Raw genomic sequence first — 20,526 nt, forward strand, 5'->3', positions numbered from 1 at the left:
AACAGAGCCATTGAGCAGATGTTAACAATAAAATGTCAAGGATCTCTGTTATTTGCCCAGGACACAATGTGGGCAGGAAGCAGGGAGAGGGGAACGTTCAGGAAATTCTTGCCTGGGTCTTGAAAGATGCATAGATGTTTCACAGGAGTACGGGAGGGGAAGGAACAGGAGAACTGGAAACTACCTGTTATGTGTAGTGGTTCTCAAAGAGGGGTAGAGACGGTGATGCAATTTTGTCCTCAGGAGACATTTATCTGTGTCTGTAGACATTTTTGGTTGTCACCCTTTTGGGTGATGCTACTGGCTTGCTACTAAACATTGTGCAATGCACAGGACAGCACACCCTGCCTCCCACCCTGGCACCCTACCCCCTACCCCCAACACACACACAGAGCAAGAAATACTGTGCCCGGAAGCGCCACTGTAGAGAAACCCTGTGTTAGGGTAACTGCAGGTCATCCTGCATGGCTGAACACAGGGAGCAGACGTGAGACAGTCCAAGATGAAGCTGGAGAGGAGGAAGGGGCCATCATAAAGTCCTTCAATACCAAGTTAAGGAGTTTGACTGTGGGACCCTCCACTTCATCAGTCTGTTGCTTGGGGGGAGAGGGAGTGTCACTGGTATGGAGAAAGAATTGGAGTACAGCAGTGGAAAATGCGAGACTAATTAGGAAACTATTCCAGAAGTTCACTAAGAAATGATAGGGGGGACTACTTCCGTGTGGCCCAGTGGCTAAGACTCCATGCTCCCAAAGCAGAGGGCCCAGGTTCGATCCCTGGCAGGGCAGCTAAGATCCCACAGGCCGCAACTAAGACCCGGCACAGCCAAATATAAATGAATATTAAAATGAGGGAGTGCCAAGTGAGGACAGCCGTGCAGTGGGAGCAGAAAGGAGCTGACCCAGAGAAAGTGCACGGAGGAGGCAGAACCTGTTGGACTTGGTGACCATCAGATTTGGTCACAGGGAGGAGGAGGAAGGAGGCCAGTAGACTCGAGCTTCTGGCCAGGGTGACCAAGAGGATGTTGATTTTGGAAGTGCCTCCAGGGCAGGCCAGAGAGCATGGCTCTGCAGCACAGAGACCAGGAGTGCGGTGGGCGTTCAGACCAGGGGCGCCAGTCCCCGCTGTCTTGAGCACAGTCGTGTGGAGTACACGGGGCAGGTGGAGTCCTTTCCGTTCATTTTGTTAATCTAATGGCAATTAAGGAGTCCAGGAAGAGAATCTGAAAAGCTGGCAGTTTAATTAAAGGTAAATGACAGATGGAGGGGAATTCTGAGGCTCCCTAACGCACCCTGCTTCCCCGCCCCACCACTGAGGCCAGATATCAAAGGAGGAGACAGTTAGCTAACCAAGCGCCTGATGAGGAGTATTACAGCATCAGAGCCTCTTTGCCGGGGCCTGAGACAGCCTCTAGAAACTCCTGCTGCCTCGAATTAACCTCTCCCCCCAGGTGCTGCGCGTCAGTGGGTAACCAAGTAAAGAAGGCTGGAAGCCAGCCGGGAAGAAGGAATGACTTTTCCCTCTTGACAAAATCCACGTCCCTCTTTTAAAACCCGATTTTCCATTTATACCAGGAGCCTTGAAGTCAGGTTTGGCCCAGAGGATCACGTGGCACATTAAACACCAGGCGGGAGTAGGGAGCTAGTTTTCCTGGGCCTTATGCCGCCTGTGGATCGGAATGTCAAGCTGGGCCTCCAAGACCAAAGCGGAGGGTAATTATCACCTCTCCTCCACAACGAGATTGCAGGAGTCAGCGAGCAATTGATTTTTTTTCCCACTACAGATATTTCACTGCTTAATTGGTAGTGACACAGATGGCTGGCTTTCACCAGGGCACTGCAGACCAAGCCTCCCCAAAGCAGGGCCCCCCCTCCGCCCCCGCTGACACATCTCTCCCTCTGGTTTGCCATGCTCTCCCGGCACCTCTTCCTTCAGGTCGGGGCGAGGGTGAGCTGGCTCCCTGTGCTTTCAATTACAAAACAAGAACACGAGTGAATCCTGACGCACTTTCCTGAGCCAGTCAAGCCCTCCCTGGTGACATATTGAGAGTCCGCCTGGAGTTGGACATCGCGGAGTCTGGAAATGAGCAAACAGTGGACTCTGACCTCAGGCAGCACGTGGGAGATAAGATATCCCGAGCCTACTGGACGCTGGGAACTGTGTTCTGCTGGAATGAAGCCAGAAGCGGCCTGTTAAAACCCAAACCCACCACCATCCAGCCCCACCCCGCTGTCCTTGCTGTTGTTCGGTCACTAAGCCATGTCTGACTCTTTGCGGCCCCATGGACTGCAGCACGCCAGGCTCCCCTACTGTCCTTGCCCCACACCTACCCTGAACTGTTCCAGGCCAATTGCTTTTTGTTCGTTTGTTTGGGCTCTCAGGAGCAGACCCGATTGTGAACCTCAGTTCACAGTCCGCTGCTGTCATCAATCCAGGGAAGGCCCCTCTGATTTTACTGTCTCCTTCCCTCCCATCCCTTTCTCCTGCCATAGGCAGCCTCTCTCCTCTATTCAGTGTATTCCTTGAAAAACATGAAGAGTTATCTTATGTAGTGTACTTCGATTTACATTAATGGTATTAGGCTATAGATCACATGCTCTAACATTTTAAATCAAACTATCCATTTTAAGGGCTTCCCAGGTGGCTTAGTGGTAAAGAATCTGTCTGCCAATGTGGGAGATACAGGGGATGCAGGTTCGATTCCTGGGTTGGGAAGATCCTCTGGCGTAGGAAATGGCAACCCATTCCAGTCTTCTTGCTTGGGAAATCCCATGGACAGAGGAACCTGGCGGGCTGTAGTACATGGAGTGCCAAAGAGTCAGACACATCTGGGCACGCACACATGCACATCCATTTTAGAAGAACTCTCCAAGTTCTACACGTGTAACTCATCCATTGCTTCTGTCTGCCGCAGAGGACTCTGTCCTGAGCATCCCTCACATTCACCCATTCTTCTAGAGATGCACATCTAAGTTGTTGCCAACTCTGCTATCCCAAAGAAAGCTACAGTGAATGTCTTTGTTCCTGCCCCCTGATAGACCTGGACAAAGATCCAAGAGGCTCCCCTGGGTGCATAGCCAAGGGTGTACTGCTGGCTTCTAGGTGTATTGTTGTTTGTCCAGTTGTGTCTGACTCTTTGTGACCCCATGGACTGCAGCTCGCCAGGCCTCCCTGTCCCTCACCATCTCCTGGAGTTTGTCCAAGTTCATGTTCATTGCATCGGTGGTGCCATCTAGCCATCTCATCCTCTGATGCCCTTTTCTCCTTTTGCCCTCAATCTTTCCCAGCATCAGGGACTTTTCCAATGAGTCGGCCGTTCGCATCAGATGACCAACATACTGAAGCTTCAGCGTCAGCATTAGTCCTTCCAGTGAATATTCAGGGTTGATTTCCCTTAAGATTGACTGGTTTGATCTCCTTGCTGTCCAAGGGACTTTCAGGAGTCTTCTCTAGCACCACAGTTTGAAGGCATCAATTTTTTGGCGTTCTGGCTTCTTTATAGTCTAGCTCTCACAATCATATGTGACCACTGGGAAGACCATAGCCTTGACTATACGGACCCTTGTTGGCAGAGTAATGTCTCTGCTTTTCAACACACTGTCTAGGTTTGTCATCGCTTTCCTGCCAAGAAGCAATCATCTTCTAATTTCATGGCTATAGTCACCGTCTGCAGTGATTTTGGAGCCCAAGAAGAGGAAATCTGTCACTACTTCCACCTTTTCCCTTTCTATTTGCCATGCAGTAATGGGGCTGGATGCCATGATCTTAGTTTTTTTAATATTTAGTCTTCTAGGTTTGCACAATCTTAAATCCATGAAGCTCTCTGCCCGTTGCCCTAAGGAACAGCTGTACCAGTGTTCCATCCCACCCACAGTGAATGAGGGTCCCCTTTTCTCACACCAACATTTAGAACTGTCCAGCATTCTGATTTTTAGTTCATGTTGTAAAGTGGTATCTTTCTTATCTCTTTGCTTTTTTAATTTCTTTTATTCATCACCAACTCGATGGACATGAGTTTGAGCAAGCTCCAGGAGTTGGTGATAGACAGGGAAGCCTGGCATGCTGCAGTCCATGGGGTCGCAAAGAGTCTGAGCGACTGAGTGACTGAAGTGATAAAATTTTTCAAGTTTCATTTACTCTTATTACTATCTCTTGGATTTAATTTGAATCTTTCTGATTACTCATGAGGTCTGCTTCTCTTTATATACTTATTAGTCATTCAGGTATCTTCTCCTCAAGGAACTGCCTATTCATAGCCTTTGCCCATTTTTCTAATTAATTTTCTGTCTTTTTCTTGCTGATGTGCAGGAATCTCCTGTATGTTATTAACTTCTTTTGGTTGTAGACATTGCAGGTATCTTCTGTCACCTCCAGTTCCCTTTGTCTATTGACATCTTTCTTTGAATAGAAAATCCCTAATTTGCTAAAGGCATTTTTAAAATTTTTATTTGTCTTATGATTCATGCTTTTGGAATCCTAAGAAATCCTTTCTTACCTATGTCATGAAGATATTTTCCTACATTTCATGAATTCCTTTATTAGCTTTATCTTCCACTTTTAGATAGTACAGACTACCTGAAATCCCCCTTTGTGTATAGTATGAGACAGGGATCCATTTTGTTTTTCTCTGTTTAGTATGACAATTGTTCCAATAGCATGTACTAAAAAGCATCCTTTCTCCAACGAGTTGTGATTCTACCTCTGCCAGACTTTATGTATGTGTGTAGGTCCATATATATCTCTGGTCTCTCCATTCTGTTCCATGGTCTATTTGTCAGTTCCTTCCTACCTCAGTACCACAGTTCTTATTGCTCTGACGCTTCAGTATGTCTTACTATCAAGTAGGACCAGTATGCCCTTTTAGCTTTTCTTTTTCAAAATTGACTTAGCTATTGTGGATCTTCATTCTTCCTCACATCTTTGAAATATCTGAGTGCCTCAAAAAATTTTTTACTGACTCTTCATTGGAATTGTATTAGATCTTATTAATATGAGGACTGGATTTTTAAAACATTGACTCATAATATCCATGAACATGATTTATCTTTTTATTTACTCAAATAATTTTAACTGTCCTTTAATAGAGTTTTCTAGATTTCTCCATAGAGGTATTAATTCCTAAACATTACATGCTTAAATTATAATTTTGAATGGATCTTATTTTCCTTTTTTTTTTTTAAGAAAAATTGATCATTGCTATATTCAGTTCAGTTCATTTCAGTCGCTCAGTTGTGTCCGACTCTTTGCGACCCCATGAATCGCAGCACACCAGGCCTCCCTGTCCATCACCAGCTCCCGGAGTTTACCCAAACTCATGTCCATCGAGTCAGTGATGCCATCCAGCCATCTCATCCTCTGTCGTCCCCTTCTCCTCCTGCCCTCAATCCTTCCCAGCATCAGGGTCTTTTCCAATGAGTCAGCTCTTCGCATCATGTGGCCAAAGTATTGGAGTTTCAGCTTCAAAATCAGTCCTTCCAATGAACACCCAGGACTGATCTCCTTTAGGATGGACTGGTTGGATCTCCTTGCAGTCCAAGGGACTCTCAAGAGCCTTCTCCAACACCACAGTTCAAAAGCATCAATTCTGTAGCACTCAGCTTTCTTCACCGTCCAACTCTCACATCCATGCATGACCACTGGAAAAACCATAGCCTTGACTAGATGGACCTTTGTTGGCAAAGTAATGTCTCTGCTTTTTAATATGCTGTCTAGGTTGGTCATAACTTTCCTTCCAAGGAGTAAGCATCTTTTAATTTCATGGCTGCAATCACCATCTGCAGTGATTTTGGAGCCCCCAAAAACAAAGTCTGACCCTGTTTCCACTGTTTCCCCACCTATTTCCTATGAAGTGATGGGACCAGATGCCATGATCTTAGTTTTCTGAATGTTGAGCTTTAAGCCAACTTTTTCACTCCTCTCTCACTTTCATCAAGAGGCTCTTTAGTTCTTCTTCACTTTCTGCCATAAGGGTGGTGTCATCTGCATATCTGAAGTTACTGATATTTCTCCCGGCAACCTTGATTCCAGCTTGTGCTTCTTCCAGCCCAGCGTTTCTCATGATGTACTCTGCATATAAGTTAAATAAGCAGGGTGACAATATACAGCCTTGACGTACTCCTTTTCCTATTTGGAACCAGTCTGTTGTTGCATGTCCGGTTCTAACTGTTGCTTCCTGACCTGCATACAGGTTTCTCAAGAGACGGTCAGATGGTCTGGTATTCCCATCTCTTTCAGAATTTTCCACTGTTTGTTGTGATCCACACAGTCAAAGGCTTTGGCATAGTCAATAAAGCAGAAGTAGATGTTTTTCTGGAACTCTCTTGCTTCTTTGATGATCCAGCGGATATTGGCAATTTGATCTCTGGTTCCTCTGCCTTTTCTAAAACCAGCTTGAACATCTGGAAATTCACGGTTCACGTATTGCTGAAGCCTGGCTTGGAGAATTTTGAGCATTACTTTACTAGCGTGTGAGATGAGTGCAATTGTGCGGTAGTTTGAGCATTCTTTGGCATTGCCTTTCTTTGGGATTGGGATGAAAACTGACCTTTTCCAGTCCTGTGGCCACTGCTGAGTTTTCCAAATTTGCTGGCAGATTGAGTGCAGCACTTTCATAGCATCTTTTTCAGGATTTGAAATAGCTCAAATGGAATTCCATCACCTCCACTAGCTTTTGTTGGTAGTGATGCTTTCTAAGGCTCACTTGACTTCACATTCCAGGATGTCTGGCTCTAGGTAAGTGATCACATTAGAAGAATGCTATTGCTTTTTGTTTTCCTTGTATCTGGAAATCTTGCCAAATTCTCCTGTTACTTCTAATAGTTTTTATCTGCATCCTACTGGATTTTTAATAAAAATATCACCTCTAAATACTGACAGTTTTGTCTCTTTTAATGCTTCCAGCTCATTTCTTTTTCTTGGCATATTGCATTGTTCAGGACTTACAGTACAACTGCAGTTCAACAGTTGAATTGTTCAACACTGTTGAACAGCACTGTTGAACAGCAGTAGTGATAGGTGAATATTCTCAACTTGCTTAGGATTTAAAGGGAATGCAACTTTAAGTATGTTTCATGAGGGTTTTTTAGTAGCTAGCCTTTATCATGATAAGGAAGTTTCTTTCTATTCCTAGTTTTTTTGAGAATTTTAATCACAAATAGTGTTATCAGATACTTTTTTTTAAAACTTAAGGTAATATATGATTTTCCCTCTTTTACGCTATCAATGTTATAAATTAATATATTTCTGATGTTGAATAATCCTTGCATTTTTAGAATAAACCTTACTTGATTATGCTTTTTAAAAAATTTAACTATAGTTGATACGTTTAGTTCACTTTTATGACTTATCCATGCCATTTTCATTTTCGAATTCATCAATGTGTAAATGGCCCTATTCTTTTTACCATTTTTACCGTTTCTTGAATAGTAAGAAGTTCTTAAAAAGTGAATATGTCTGTGAAAGTGAAAGTGTTAGTCGCTCAGTCGTGTCCAACTCTTTGCGACCCCGTGGACTGTAGCCTGCCAGGCTCCTCTGTCCATGGGGATTCTCCAGGCCAGAATACTGGAGTGGGCTGCCATTTCTTTCTCCAGGGGATCTTTCCAACCCAGGGATTGAACCCAGGTCTTCCGCATTACAGGCAGACTGTTTACCATCAGAACCACCAGGGAAGCCCTAACGTGGCTATAATTATTTCTCTTTTTTCATTCAGATTTTATTTTCATCTCCTCTGTTTCTGTCAGTCATGCCTGTCCTCGGTGCTGTTGCTTGTGCTGTGTCCTTTGCCTGGAACATTCGGCTCCTAGGCCCTTGGTAGCCCAGGTGGCACCTGTGTGCAGATTAGAAAAGGGCCTCTCTTCCTCAGGCAGGCTCAGCTCCCACTCACCCACCTCAGCCCCGTGTGCAGTGCACAACCTACACACCCGTGCATGGCAGCCCTTCCCGCTTCCCTGCTTGGTTTTATTCTCTGCTCATTTCTCACGGTGCCCAAGGCTGCCCATTCTTCAGTTTTCAGCTTCCTTGCTGAAACCTTTCTTGTCTCTCCTGACTGAAAGTAATCTTTCAACCCCCCCTCCCCAAATCCCTTCTTCTCTTCCTCCTTTGAACTCCCACCGTGTGTCATTTGTGCATCTCGGAAGGCATTTATCTCATTTCCCCTTATGTCATATTATTCTGTGTAGGTGTCTTATGAGTCCAACTGGATTAACCCCTTGAAGTTAGGGACTACGGTTTACTTGTCTTTAGGTCCTCCCTCTGCCTGTGGGGCTCAGCAAATGTTACTTATATGAATGACTGAGTGTTAAATGTAGAGCACGTGTGGACACAGTGGGGAAGGAGAGGGTGGGACGAATTGAGAGAGTGTTGACGTATATACACTACCATGTGTAAAATAGACGGCTAACAGGAACTGCTGTCTAGCACAGGGAGACCAGTTCAGTGCTCTGTGATGACCTAGAGGGATGGGATGGGGGCTGGTTGGAGGAAGGCTCAAGAGATATATGTAGCCGATTCACGTTGTTGTACAGCAAAAACTAACACAACACTGTAAAGCAATTGTGTGTGTGTGTGTGTGTGTGTGTGTGTATGAGAGAGAGTTGCTCAGTCATGTCTGACTCTGCAACTCCATGGACTGTAGCCTGCCAGGCTCCTCTGTCCATAGAATTCTCTAGGCAAGAATACTGGAGTGGGTTGCTATGCCCTGCTCCTGGGGATCTTCTTGACCCAGGGTTTGAACACGGGTCTCCTGCATTCGCAGGCAGATTCTTTACCTTCTGAGCCACCAAGGAAGCCCAAAGCAATTATACTCCAGCTTTTTAAAAAAAACAGTAAATGCAGGTGCTAAGAAGAGCCTTCTATAACATCGCATAAATGGTGTTGGGGGGTGGTCTTTAGAGAGAAGGATAATGGCAGAGCACACATGAAGGTCATGGTGACTGAGGATACACTTACTGAGTTTAACATGTGCCAGGCACTTTGCTAAATGCTTTCACAGTTTACTTCTCTAAGCCTTCTCTACAGCCCTTTGAGACAGGTGCTACTATTAGCTCCATTTTGCTGCCAAGGAAGCTGGGCACTGATGACTCAGCAGTGGCGTTGGTATACCAGGCCTGGTCTGCCCAACTTCAGAGTTCAGGCTTTCAGTTACAACCATGAGCAGCCTCCTTTGATCACACAGTGGTTACCATTTACTGAGGCATTGTGTTTGATGCTTACAGATGTCATTTCTAATCCTGATGCCAAATGTACCAGGTACAGGGTATCCACACTTGGCAGATGAGGAAACAGAGGCTCATCAAGGTTAAGGGACTTGCTTAAGGTTACAGGAATGGGAAAGTGGTTATAATCAGATCTCTCTGACCCCAAAGCATGCCCTTTCCTCTGCACCATGGGCACAGCACTTGGGGCCAGCAAGAAAACCCTGCCTCTGGAGTGGAAGAAGGATTTTTTGTTTGTTTGTTTGTTTGTTTGACCACATGGCATGCAAGGTCTTAGTTCCCTGACTAGGGATTGAACCAGTGCCCCCTGTATTGGAAACACAGAGTCTTATCCACTGGGCTGCCAGGGAAGTCCTGGAACAAGGTTTGTTTGTGTAGGAAAAGTGAGGTGGCTGAGGTAAGAAAGGCAAAGCTGCCTCGGGCTGCAGAAGGCCTTCCTTCCCAGGATGACTAATCAAGACTGGCTTCTGGAAATCATGGCTCAGATGGTAAAGAATCGGCCTGTAATGCAGGAGACCTGGGTTTGATCCCTGGGTCGGGAAGATCCCCTGGTGAAGGAAATGGCAACCCACTCCAGGATTCTTGCCTGGAGAATCCCATGGACAGAGGAGCCTGGTGGGCTTCAGTCCATGGGATCACAAGAGTCAGACATGATTTAGTGAGTAAACAACCAGCGGAGGCAGGGACCTTGTTTTGAGGATGGAGCGGGATGGCTGGACCCCTGGAGGCCAAGGGAGCCTGAGCCAACTGGAGCGCTGCCTGAATCTGTGCTCAGAGAAATGCAGGGCTTTGCACAGCTGCAGGGAGATCAAAGCACCCAGGTCTGCAGAGAAAGTCATATCTGAGCAGATCTGCAGCTTCAGATAGCCCGTCCTACGCACCTCTGTGACTGCAGCCTCTTTAGCCTGCTTATTTCCCGAGGACACCAGGACCAGCTCTCCTCAGCCTCCTAGATCTCCCCTGATATGGCTTCTGAAGAGCTGCTGGGAAATCCCCAGGGTGGACAGTGGGGATTTGTCAAGGATGCATGGCCTGCACCCTCTGCACCATCTTCATTTCCCAGAGCAGAGTGCCCACTTCCTGCTCAGTTGTGCTCAGAGGTGGGGGGAGGGGTGCAGATGGCATTTCTGACTCTTGGCCACTTACCCCAGCCCTGCTGGTCCTCCACAGGCCACGGCGTGACTCTCTAGAGGTGCAGTCACCACGTGCCTTACTGTGCCCGCCCCTGTCCAGGTCATTGCTGTGGTCATGGACCTCTTCACCGATGGCGAGATCTTCCAAGACATTGTGGATGCCGCCTCTAAGCGCCGGGTCCCAGTGTACATCATCCTGGATGAGGCAGGTGTGAACTACTTCCTGGAGATGTGTCAGGGCCTGGAGCTCCCTGACTTCCGTGTTCGGGTAAGTTGTACCCCTGGGGCAGGGTGGGGGGTGGGAAGGAAGTGGGATGGAGACCCCCTCTGCCCCTTCCTTGGCCTGCTTCCCAGTTCAGCGGTTCAGGTGAGCAGCACTGCCAACCCCCTTCGTTCTGTCTGAAACCTTGCCTCGTGCACTGATAATGCTAAACTGCACGCCCAGCTTAACATTTTATCCCAAGACTGCTGAAGCTGAGGGGGGAGGCTCTGGCCCAGTCCTGGGTGCTCAGCCCGCAGAGTCATGGTCAGGGTTGAAGGTAGGGCTGTGTTTCTCTGCTGAGGAGCTTTGAGAGCAGACCTGGGCTGCCCTGGGCCTGTCCATGCCCAAAGCAAGATTTGCTGACCTCCTCGGGTCATAGGAAGCAGAGTCAAATGCAGACAGGAGCCAACAGGCAGGACCCCGTGGACAAGAGGGCTCATCCTCTGCCCAAGAAGATACTCAGTGCAGAGCTTCTAGGCCCTCAGCCTGAGTGACAGTGCCCTTCTCCTCTTCCCAACAGAACATCCGTGTCCGCTCTGTGACAGGTGTGGGCTTCTACATGCCCATGGGGAAGATCAAGGGGACCCTGTCATCAAAGTTCCTCATGGTAGATGGGGACAAAGTAGCCACTGGATCCTTCAGGTGAGTTGGGCCCCCCGGGGTGGGGGGCGGTCTTTATTCTTGGTCAGAAATGTTCACGTTCAGAAGGATGCTGGACTGGAGCCTCCATGGTCCTAAATGTTGTAAGTCTAAGAGCCACTGTCTATTCTGATGGCAAAGAATATCCCCCCAGCCATCCCTTCCCTCTAACTCTCTGGCTGATGGACTATTCGAGAAAGACGGTCAACTTCTGTTGAGCATTCAGCACTGCCTGCCTTCCACGGTCCACAACAACAGGTTGCATTTTGAGGCTGGAAGAGACCCTGGCAGATGGAACAATTAATAAATGGCATCAGCCCTCTTACATGGTTAAAGTATGGTGCTTTGGAGAGGCCATGTGCTCTAAAAATTCAGAGAAGAACTAATACAAAATGAAATGCTAGTAACAGTAGTGGCAGCTGCAGATTCTACTTTTAAATGTATGTTTGTGCCAGGAACTGAGAAACCTTCTGTATACGTTGTTGGACTTTAGCCTCACAACAGCTCTGACCGCACGCCTCACGAGCCCCATTTTACAAGGCAGGCAGGGCAGAAAGCAGGTTTGGATCCAGGCCTGACTTCTCTTGCCCTCACCCTGCACCCACTGCCTACTTTACTGCACGTGAGGCCAAGACCTGGGCCCGAGGGAGGATTTGGGTCTGTGGAGGGAAAACAGCTGGCACAAAGGCAGCAAGGCGTCCAGCTGGTGGATCGTGTTGGGCCGGGCGGCGGGGGTACTGAGATGGGCTAGCCAGGCGGCGGCTGGCAGGGCGAGGCTGCATCCCCGGGCCCCATGTGTCTTGCTTTTCTGCCCCCGTGTTCCTAGCTTCACCTGGAGTTCCTCTCACGTGGACAGGAACCTCCTCCTCCTCCTGACGGGGCAGCACGTGGAACCCTTCGACGTGGAGTTCCGGGAGCTGTACGCCATCTCCGAGGAGGTGAACCTGTACCAGCAGCTGGGCCTGGCAGGAGGCGCTGGCAGGCCCGGCCTCCACCACTCCTCCACCGTGGCGCGCAAGCTGATCAACCCCAAGTACGCCCTTGTGGCGGGCAGCCGCCCCCCGCCTGGGGAGATGATGCGCTGGGCTGCCCGGCAGCAGCGGGAGGCCAGCAGCCGTGCCGAGGGGCAGGAGGGGGGTTGCAAGGGCGAGTTGGCCCGGCGCTTGGAGAGCTTCCTGCACGACCTGGCCACCCTGGAGCAGGTGCTGCCCCCCGTGGAGCCGGTGCCCCTGGGAGAGCTGAGTTGGAGGGACGGCCGGGGGGTCTCCCAGCCGCACACGGACCTGAAGTCCAGACCCCGAGAGGCCCTTGCCCGACACGGTAAGGGAGAAGCCGCCAACGGGGAGGCCACCCTGGCCAAGGAGGGCAGGCGCTTCAGCAGCAGGATCTTCAGCCGACGGTCCAAGAGGCCCGCGGCGCCCAATGGCACAGCCAACTCCCCCTCTCCCAAGGCCTTGGCCGAAGCGGAGTTTATGACGGGGAAGAGGCCCAACGAGGGCTCCAGTGCCGACATCTCAGGTGAGTTCTGCCACCCCCACCCCGCCACCATCCCCAGGGCTCCCCAGGCCTCTGACCCTGGTCTAGTAGCTGCGGATTCTGCAGACAGGCAGCCTCCAGGCAGCAGAGCACAGAGCTCTGAGTCCCACCTTCCTCGTGTCCCCATCCCGCTCTGGCTTCTGCCCGCATGTGGCCTGGGACCAGCACTGCAACTCAGAGCTCCAGGTTCCCCTTCTCCAAAGGCGGGGGAGAGTGATCCTGCCCGGCCCAGCTGCTCTGAGGACATGAAGTGCTCAGGACAGTGCTGGGCACAGGAGTCGTCGGGGAGCTCTTGTTACTAGTACCACAGGCCAGGGAAGCTTCTCCCCTGTAAACCGCCTCTGAACCTAGAGCTCCTCCTCAGCTTCCTGTTCCTTGTCAGATCAGGTGTTGTCCTGGTCAGACACACCCCGTCAATGCCCTGACCCACTTTTCCTCATTTCTTTTTGTAAAAGTTGGACGTGGCTCCTCCCTTTGTTCATTTGATACATGGCATTTGCCATGTTGCTTACTTCTGGGAGAGATTGTTCCTGCTGGTGGTATCTTTCTAGGGGGGGCTCTCTCTAGGATGCCCTAGAGGTCCTGGCCTTTATCTTTCTCTGAAACGGTCTCTAGAGTGGCCTTTTATGGCTGGGGGATGGGAGAGGTGGGGGGGGAGCCGCCGGCACCTTTTCTCATGTCAGCATCTCTGGAATCAAAGGAGTTTCCATGTTGGGATTTCTCCCTCCTTGGCTGTGGGGCTTTGCAGCGGTGAGACCGGGCTCCCTGGCTGGTCAGGCAGGTGATGGCAAGGCCTTGCGTTCCAGGATTCCTGGGTCCCCCCAGGCCCTGGCTTTGACCTGACCCTGCCTGGAGTGCAGGTCTTCCCCTCCACTGACACCCCAGCTCTGCTCCAGAGCCTGACGCACTCAGTCTGTGTCTCTTAGAGTTACGACAGGCCTGGAGTGTCCGAGAATTTGGGCACGACAGCAGTGCCAGGGCTAGAGCTACATTCAGCCAGGAAGCATTTATTGAGCGCCTCCGTGTGCCGTGGCCTCTCTCACTTGGCTCTCACAACAACCACGGAGGTGGCAGATGGAAGCTCGGAGAGGTGAATGACGTGGTCCCAGGGCACAGGAAGTGGTAGTGGGGCCAGGACACAAACCCAGGCCAGGGCCCATGCCCTGCCAGGGAGGGGGAGCTGGGCCTGTCCCATCCCCCCGGGGTTCCCTGGCTCCCCCAACACCAGATGCTGCTGCTGCTCTGTACCTCTTGTTTGGAAGAAGGGTTGCCATGGTGAACACCTGGCAGGGAAGGGAAGGGGAGGGTTGGGCCCAACCACAAAAGGGACCGTTTGCCACGTCCTGACTGGAGGTGAGATAGAAGCTTTCTCTTCCTTCAGCCCCTCACCCCGAGGTGCTGTCTCCATAGAAACAAAAGGCCATCGTCTTCTCCCTTCCTGTTTCCTTTAGTGAGTCTCAGCATCAGGTGCCCCTGCTTGGATGACTTGGGCAGTCACTGATGCTGCTGCTCTCTTGAGTGTTTTCACGGTGTGTCCGTAGCCAGCCGAGCAGCCAGGGACCGGGCCCTGTACCAGCTCCGTCCCTGAGTGCCTGAAACCCAGAGAGAGAGAACCAGAGACAGACAGAGAAGGGCAATGGTGCAGCGGCCCATACCAGGGATGTCTAGCAAGATCACTGTAGTCCTGCTTTGTCCCTTAGGAGACATGCAGAACGGCCTCATCCAGCACAGTGTCTGCACACCTGGACAGGCAGCTAGCCCTGAGGACCTGGAATTCAAGCCCCTCGTGAGGCTTTTCCTCTTGAAGGCAGGGCAGGAAGCACAGACTCCTCTCCCCAAAGGCCCTTTGGGTGGCCTCTAGCCTCACAAATGTTTGACTGGCTTAGTGCCTCCTGTCAGGCAGCAAAAGCTTATTAGCAGGACTTCATGTGCCAGAGGATCAGGTTACCGACCGATAGGGGTCCCTGAGGTTGGAACTAGCAATCCTAGCATGCATGGAACCACCATCAGGGAAGAAATCATGTTAGCTGCTCCCTTAGGGCCTCTCCAGGGAAGAGACCCCCCTCCTCTGGTGAACACCGAGACCATCATCAGAACAGCCATCGGATGGATCTCGGCTCCCAGTACCTGGCTCCCCAAAGCCAGCACACATCCTTTCACCTCCCCAGGGCTGTTTCCTGGTTGAGAAGAGGAGAGAGAGGTTGAGCCTGTGGAGTCGGGGAGGGGGGTGGTCCAGAAGCCCCTTTTTGAGCTCTGGTTCTGACTCCATCCTTTTTGTCTCTGTTGCCCTCTTGTCAAGGGAGAGAGCCAGGGCCAATGATAGAGTGGGTGAAAGAGAGGAAAACAGGAAGGCTGAGAGCTGACAGCCTGTAAAACTACTTGATAAGAAGTATACAGTTGTCAAACAGCATGCAGAGTTTTGCACACCCAAGTGCGGGCCCCCAGGAGAGCCTTGTGAAATCCCTTCCTTCAGGTCTGGTGGGCCGGCTGCGGGTGGCCAGGTGGTTTGAAGGTCCACAGCTCCCTCTACTGGTGGAAGCCGGGCGCCCTTTCCTTCTGGTTTTTCTCCTTGCCCCTGCGCTCGGCGCCCGTCAGCATCTTCCCTGAGCCGGCCACCTGCGCCCATCCAGGAGCTCCGGATTCTGGGGCAGAGACCCCACCTCAGGGGACCGCAGTCAGTGGAGAGCCTGGCGAAAAGAGAGAGGAGTCGGTCCCGCTGGGCTGGGCTCAGAAATCTGCATTTTAAACAGTGTTGTCCGAGTGTTGTCCCACACAGGGGCCCTCGGAGCAGCAGATCTGGTGACAGGGCTTTGCCCTCGGGGACTGCCAGGTTGGGGGAGGAGGTTCCAGGTGGTGTCCTGAAGCCGCCCCCCGCTCAGTCCCCCTGGGGAAATCCCTGGGACACAGCCAGCACTCTCGTGCAGCAGGCTAAGAGGAAGGAAGGCACAGGCTTTGGCTGAGCACCTGGCGTGTGCTAGGTGGACACGGTGCTAAATGCCCTCGCACGGCCGCCCTGCCTGATGGCGTCGTTTTACAGAGGAGACCCCAGAGGTGCAGAGAGGCGAGGCCCTGTGTCCACGGTCACAAAGGAGAAAAGGGCAGCAGGTCTCCTGCCTCCCAGGGCCTTACACAAAGTGTCATGTGGTCTCTGGAAGGTTAGGGTAGGCATCTTCCCTCCATCTTTAAAGGCTGTTTGGAAGGGCCAGAGGCCTGGACACATGGCTGACCCTCCCCCAAGCGCCCACGGGTGCTAGAGGAGGAGGAGAGTGCCTCTGGGTCACCCTCTTCCAAGGGCCCCTGAACCCAGGCTTTTAAATTTATTATTATTTTTGGTTGATGCACTGCATGGCATGTGGGATCCCAGCTTTCCTCACCAGGGATCAAATCCACAACCCCTGCACTGGAAGTACAGAGTTTTAACTAACCTGTGGGCCATCAGGGAAGTCCAGAGCCCAGGCTTTCGTTCCCAGAGTTCCCTGCCGTGACTGCAGCCACAGGTGCCTTTCCAGGGCTCTCCCAGGTCCCCTGATTCATGCGTGGATGGGCCACCCTGGCTGGCAGTGCAGTCTGGCTCCTAGGGCTGTGCTCGCTGGGCTCCCAGATTTCAGTTGCCTGTGTCATTTTCCGGGTGGTAGTCTGGTCCCCTGTGTGGGATGGCAGGCCCGGTAAATGCTGCCAGGGTTCAGAGCTCCTTAAGGAGCCAGGCCTCCAGTTCCAGGGTGAGCCTCCTCAACAGCTGTCTTGTCAAGATGGAGTTTCAACACTTAGTGTCAGATCTGAGCTCAGGAGGGCTTCCCTTGGTGGCTCAGAGGTAAAGAATCCACCTGCCAGGGAAGGAGAAGCAAGTTCGATCCCTAAGTCGAAAGATCCCCTGGAGAAGGAAATGGGAACCCACTCCAGTATTCTTGCCTGAAAAATCCCATGAACAGAGGAGCCTGGCGGGCTACAGCCTGTGGGGTCACAAAGAGTTGGATATGACTTAGCGACTAAACCACAACAAACCTGAGGTCAGGCCTCAGCTGATGTTCTCAGACTGTGCTCTGATTCCATAAACCTGAGCACCGTTACCAGCCAGGGCCTTGGTCACATGGCATGGATGAGGGGAGCTGACTGAGGATCCTTCAAGGAGCTGATCCCACTGGGCTCTAGCAAAGAAGCAGGTGTCCTTAGTCTTGTTAGCAGATGTCAGAATCTCCTGCCCTGCTGGTTTCTCTTGGGCCCGGCCAGGGCTTCCGTCACTATCTGCATGGGTGAGGGCACATACGTCACTCGTTCCCCATCCGTTGATGCCAATGCGGTTGCTCTTGCTGTTGGTATTGGCGTGAACCCTTACATAGCTTGCCTCTGCCTGACTGTTCATTGTTCTCAGCAAATGTATATCTGTGCACTGTCTGCTCTGTGCCAGACACTGTCCTAAGTTCCTGGTGCAGCAGTGGACAAAGTGAGGGGCCTAGAGGACAGGAGGGCCCTAGAGGCAGCCTCAGCACCCCGGCAGGATGGAGACTGGAGGACCACCCAGCTTTGGGCCCCTTGGAGCCATGGGCTAGTGGGCATGGTTGTCCAGCTCCCCTCCCACTTCCTCAGTGCTCCACCTGCTCTCAGATGGGCTCCAGGGAGGCTCAGCTGGACCCTCAGAGAGTCCCAAGGCCTGGATCCCACCCGGCTGGACAGGGGAAGGGCTCTACTCAGACCTGTTCAGCGTCGTTCTTGCTAATGGCCCAGGAGAGGAGGCTGACGCCACCTCTGTGAAATTCACAGCTGAGGTGATACAGGAAGGTGGTGTGAGCGCCAGGAGACGACTCTGGCCCTGGCAGTGTGGAGAGAAACCAGAGGAAAGAGGACGGAGGCAGTCAGTACCCCAGGAGGGCTCCTCGCAGCAATGGGATGCTGGTCTAAGAGCAGGAACGCAGCCGGCCTCCGCCTGGGATGTAAAGGCAGTGGAAGCACGTGGAAGGGGCCTGGGAAGAGGAGAGCTGTGCCTCGCTCCGCCTTCTTTCCTCCTGATGAAAGGTGTTCCCTGTGCCCTCTAAGCCTGGGGTCTGCCCCACCATGCTCGGCAGGCCGGGCACTGCCATAGGCGTTGCCAACTCTGGGGGCTGCTGGCCCCACTGCCCCCACTGTCAGGTCGGGCAGAGGACACCCCCTCCCAGCAGTGCCACCCCAAGGATTCGCGAAAGTGACTGCGGTCACACTTGTGAGCTGCGATGCTGCATAGAGTATTAGCTCCTGGTGAACCACCCTGCTGGGGCTTCCAGAGTGGCTCGGCAGTAAAGAACCCACCTGCCAACGCAGGAGACGCAATCCCTGGTTCAGGAAGATCCCCTGGAGTAGGAAATGGCAACCCACTCCAGTATTCTTGCCTGGAGAATTCCATGGACAGAGGAGCCTGGCGGGCTACAGTCCATGGGGTCGCAAAGAGTCGGACACGACTGAGCACGCATGCACGAACCGCCCTGCTGAGGCCAGGAGATGGCAGATCCCTTGATGTCCCAACCAGAGGTGGTCTTGATAAGGCCATCAGGACAGGACCTTTCATTTTGCTTTCCTAAGGATCCTATGAGCTGGTTTCAGCACCTTGGGAGGGAGACAGTGACCCCAGCACCCGAATCTGAGGTGTGGGCGGTACATAGGAGAGGTGCTGGAGGCCAGCCCAGTGAGCACTTCACCTATACCCCCCTCACCTGTGTCCCTTGTCTCTGTAGGTAAAGGCAGTCCCAGTCCTGCCAAGAACAGCAACTGCGTTATCTCCTGAGCCACGGGCCAGCTGTCGGAGGACCTGTGAACGCCCCTATCCTGTCCTGTGGAGACACAGCTCAAACCCTGCGCCAGTTTGCACATCAGACCCTACTGGCCTTCCACCCCAGCAGCCTCCATCCTGGCCTCAGGGACCCTGTATCCCGGATGTGAGGATATGCAGCAGCTCAAGTCAACAGCACGCCTCCACAAGACTGTTGTGGCCGGGCCGGGCTCACCCCTTGTTTACATGAAGTGGAAGCTTCACTAGTGTCCTCTCTCCTTTATGCCCAGCCCACTGCCTCCCCTGGGCCGGCTTCGCCCTGCAGGCCCCTAGGTGGGGTGAACCCACATCTTTATACCTGAATGGGATGGGGTCTCGGGGCAGCTCCTGTCCCCCGGCCTCTCTTTCCCTGGGCTTCCTGATGCTGCTGGTTCCCCAAGAGGTCTGGTGGAATAGCAGGCACGAGGACAGGGCTCTGAGCCAGGAACCCGGTCTCACTCGAGCTTCTGAACTCAAGGTGGGAAACTCAGCGAGGATGGCTGGGGGCTGGGGGCTGTGGCCTTCCTGGCCTGTCCCTGCAGGCTCCTACTCTAGACTATGCTTGGATCGAGGGCAGAATTTGACCCTGCCATTTTGAGAGCCCTGGTGCTGGGGTCTCCTTTCCCTCACCAGCACCACCCTGAACGGTCCAGGTCTCCTTGGCTGCTGCAAGCCAATGTGGTGGTTCCCCGAGTGCCTTTACCTGAGGCCCTCCCCCGCTTTTGTGCCTTGATCTGCAGCCCCAAAGCAGGGAGACCCTGGCTGATGCTCTGGTGGTGTGGGAAGCTGGGCCCCATCTTCAGGAGTGTTTGCCTTCCCTCCACCCCAGGACCCAGGGCTGGCCCTTGGTCCCCCTCACCAGCCAGGATGTATATGCCTTCTTTAGTTACATGCTGGGCAAAGACCAGCCTTGGCCTCCTGCCAAAGCCAGACTGTACCGAGGCACCTCAGCCTCCCTGCTTCTAAGGGCCCGGGCCTAAATGCCACGATGCCAGGCCAGGAAGACCAGCTGAAAATCACACACCGCCCCCTCTTCATATGTGTGACTGAGTAGATCTGCGGAAAGAGCTGGGGAGTGGACAGCAGAGAAACTGCCAGACCACAGGGGCTGAGGCCGGCCCGCTCCTCGGGCTGGGTTGCTGGGGGGGCCTGGAGAGCCCAGGGCTACGGCAACTGTGAAAGCACCACGCTCAGCCTCTCCCAGCCTCCTCCTTCTGAGCCAGACTCTCGTCCTGCCTCTTTCCTTCTGCAAAACCCTGGGCACCGGCAGCACCTTGGGGAGGGGCCAGACACCAGCGCTCGGTGGCAGTGGGAGCAGGGGAGCCCCGGAGCATCCTCGAGAGGAGCCTGGCCTCCCAGGTGGTTGGGAGGAGGGGCAGGGGCAGGAAGGGAAGACCTGTTTCCCAAAGGGGGTAGGGGGCCGAGGGACCTGACCCCACCCCACCCCCCTCCCCCGACTCCCTGAGCTTGTGTGAGGATTAAACACTTCCTGGGAACTGTTTGGTTATGCACCAAGGCCCTGCTTGTTCTAGAGCGGAAAGGAGCGGTGAGGTGGCAAACAAGGTGGGGGGAGGGGGCTACACCTCAGCTCAAGGCGTCTGTGTGGAGAGAGCGCCCTTGGTGGGCAGAGCGGACACCTCTAGGGCCAGAGGAAGGGACCGGCTCCTAAGTGATTGCGCCAAGGGCTGCCCCTGCCTCCCCTACGAGAAGAAGCAAGCCCTCCAAATCTTTTTCCTGTCTCCCACCCTACGCAGGCCCAGTTCTCTCCCCTCCCGTGACATGCAGGAGGCTCCAGACTGGAAGTCCCAAGTCTCTGCAGCCTTGAGCCAGGCCATCCGTCCTGCCCCGGTTTCTGGCTGAGCCAGCGCAGGGTGGTTCTCACTCTCTTCAGAGAAGCTAAGTGGGATGAGAGACCACGCGTTGAGGAGGACGCAGCACAGTGTCCCAGGAAGAATTCTGGCCTGTGAC

General features: G+C 52.5%; 1 protein-coding gene across 4 annotated transcripts in view; it reads left to right on the plus strand.

Moving 5' to 3' along the window:
* SACK1F (scaffolding CK1 anchoring protein F) overlaps positions 1-20,054 on the plus strand; it is a 35,161-nt gene extending 15,107 nt beyond the window's left edge. The window contains exons 2-6 of one of the 4 annotated variants that reach the window (XM_081587518.1): positions 10,446-10,613; positions 11,128-11,249; positions 12,073-12,764; positions 17,541-17,792; positions 18,485-20,054. In XM_081587518.1, coding sequence (XP_081443644.1) covers positions 10,446-10,613; positions 11,128-11,249; positions 12,073-12,764; positions 17,541-17,792; positions 18,485-18,534 — 1,284 coding nt within the window. In that variant the 3' untranslated portion in view covers positions 18,535-20,054. The remainder of the gene's footprint in view (positions 1-10,445; positions 10,614-11,127; positions 11,250-12,072; positions 12,765-17,540; positions 17,793-18,484) is intronic. The other 3 variants (XM_081587519.1, XM_081587520.1, XM_081587521.1) reach the window with 3 other exon arrangements.
* The last annotated feature ends 472 nt before the right edge of the window (positions 20,055-20,526 follow it).

This window comes from Giraffa tippelskirchi, chromosome 4 (genome assembly GCF_054371585.1).
Source record: "Giraffa tippelskirchi isolate mGirTip1 chromosome 4, T2T-mGirTip1v1.2.pri, whole genome shotgun sequence".
Taxonomy (NCBI): domain Eukaryota; kingdom Metazoa; phylum Chordata; class Mammalia; order Artiodactyla; family Giraffidae; genus Giraffa; species Giraffa tippelskirchi.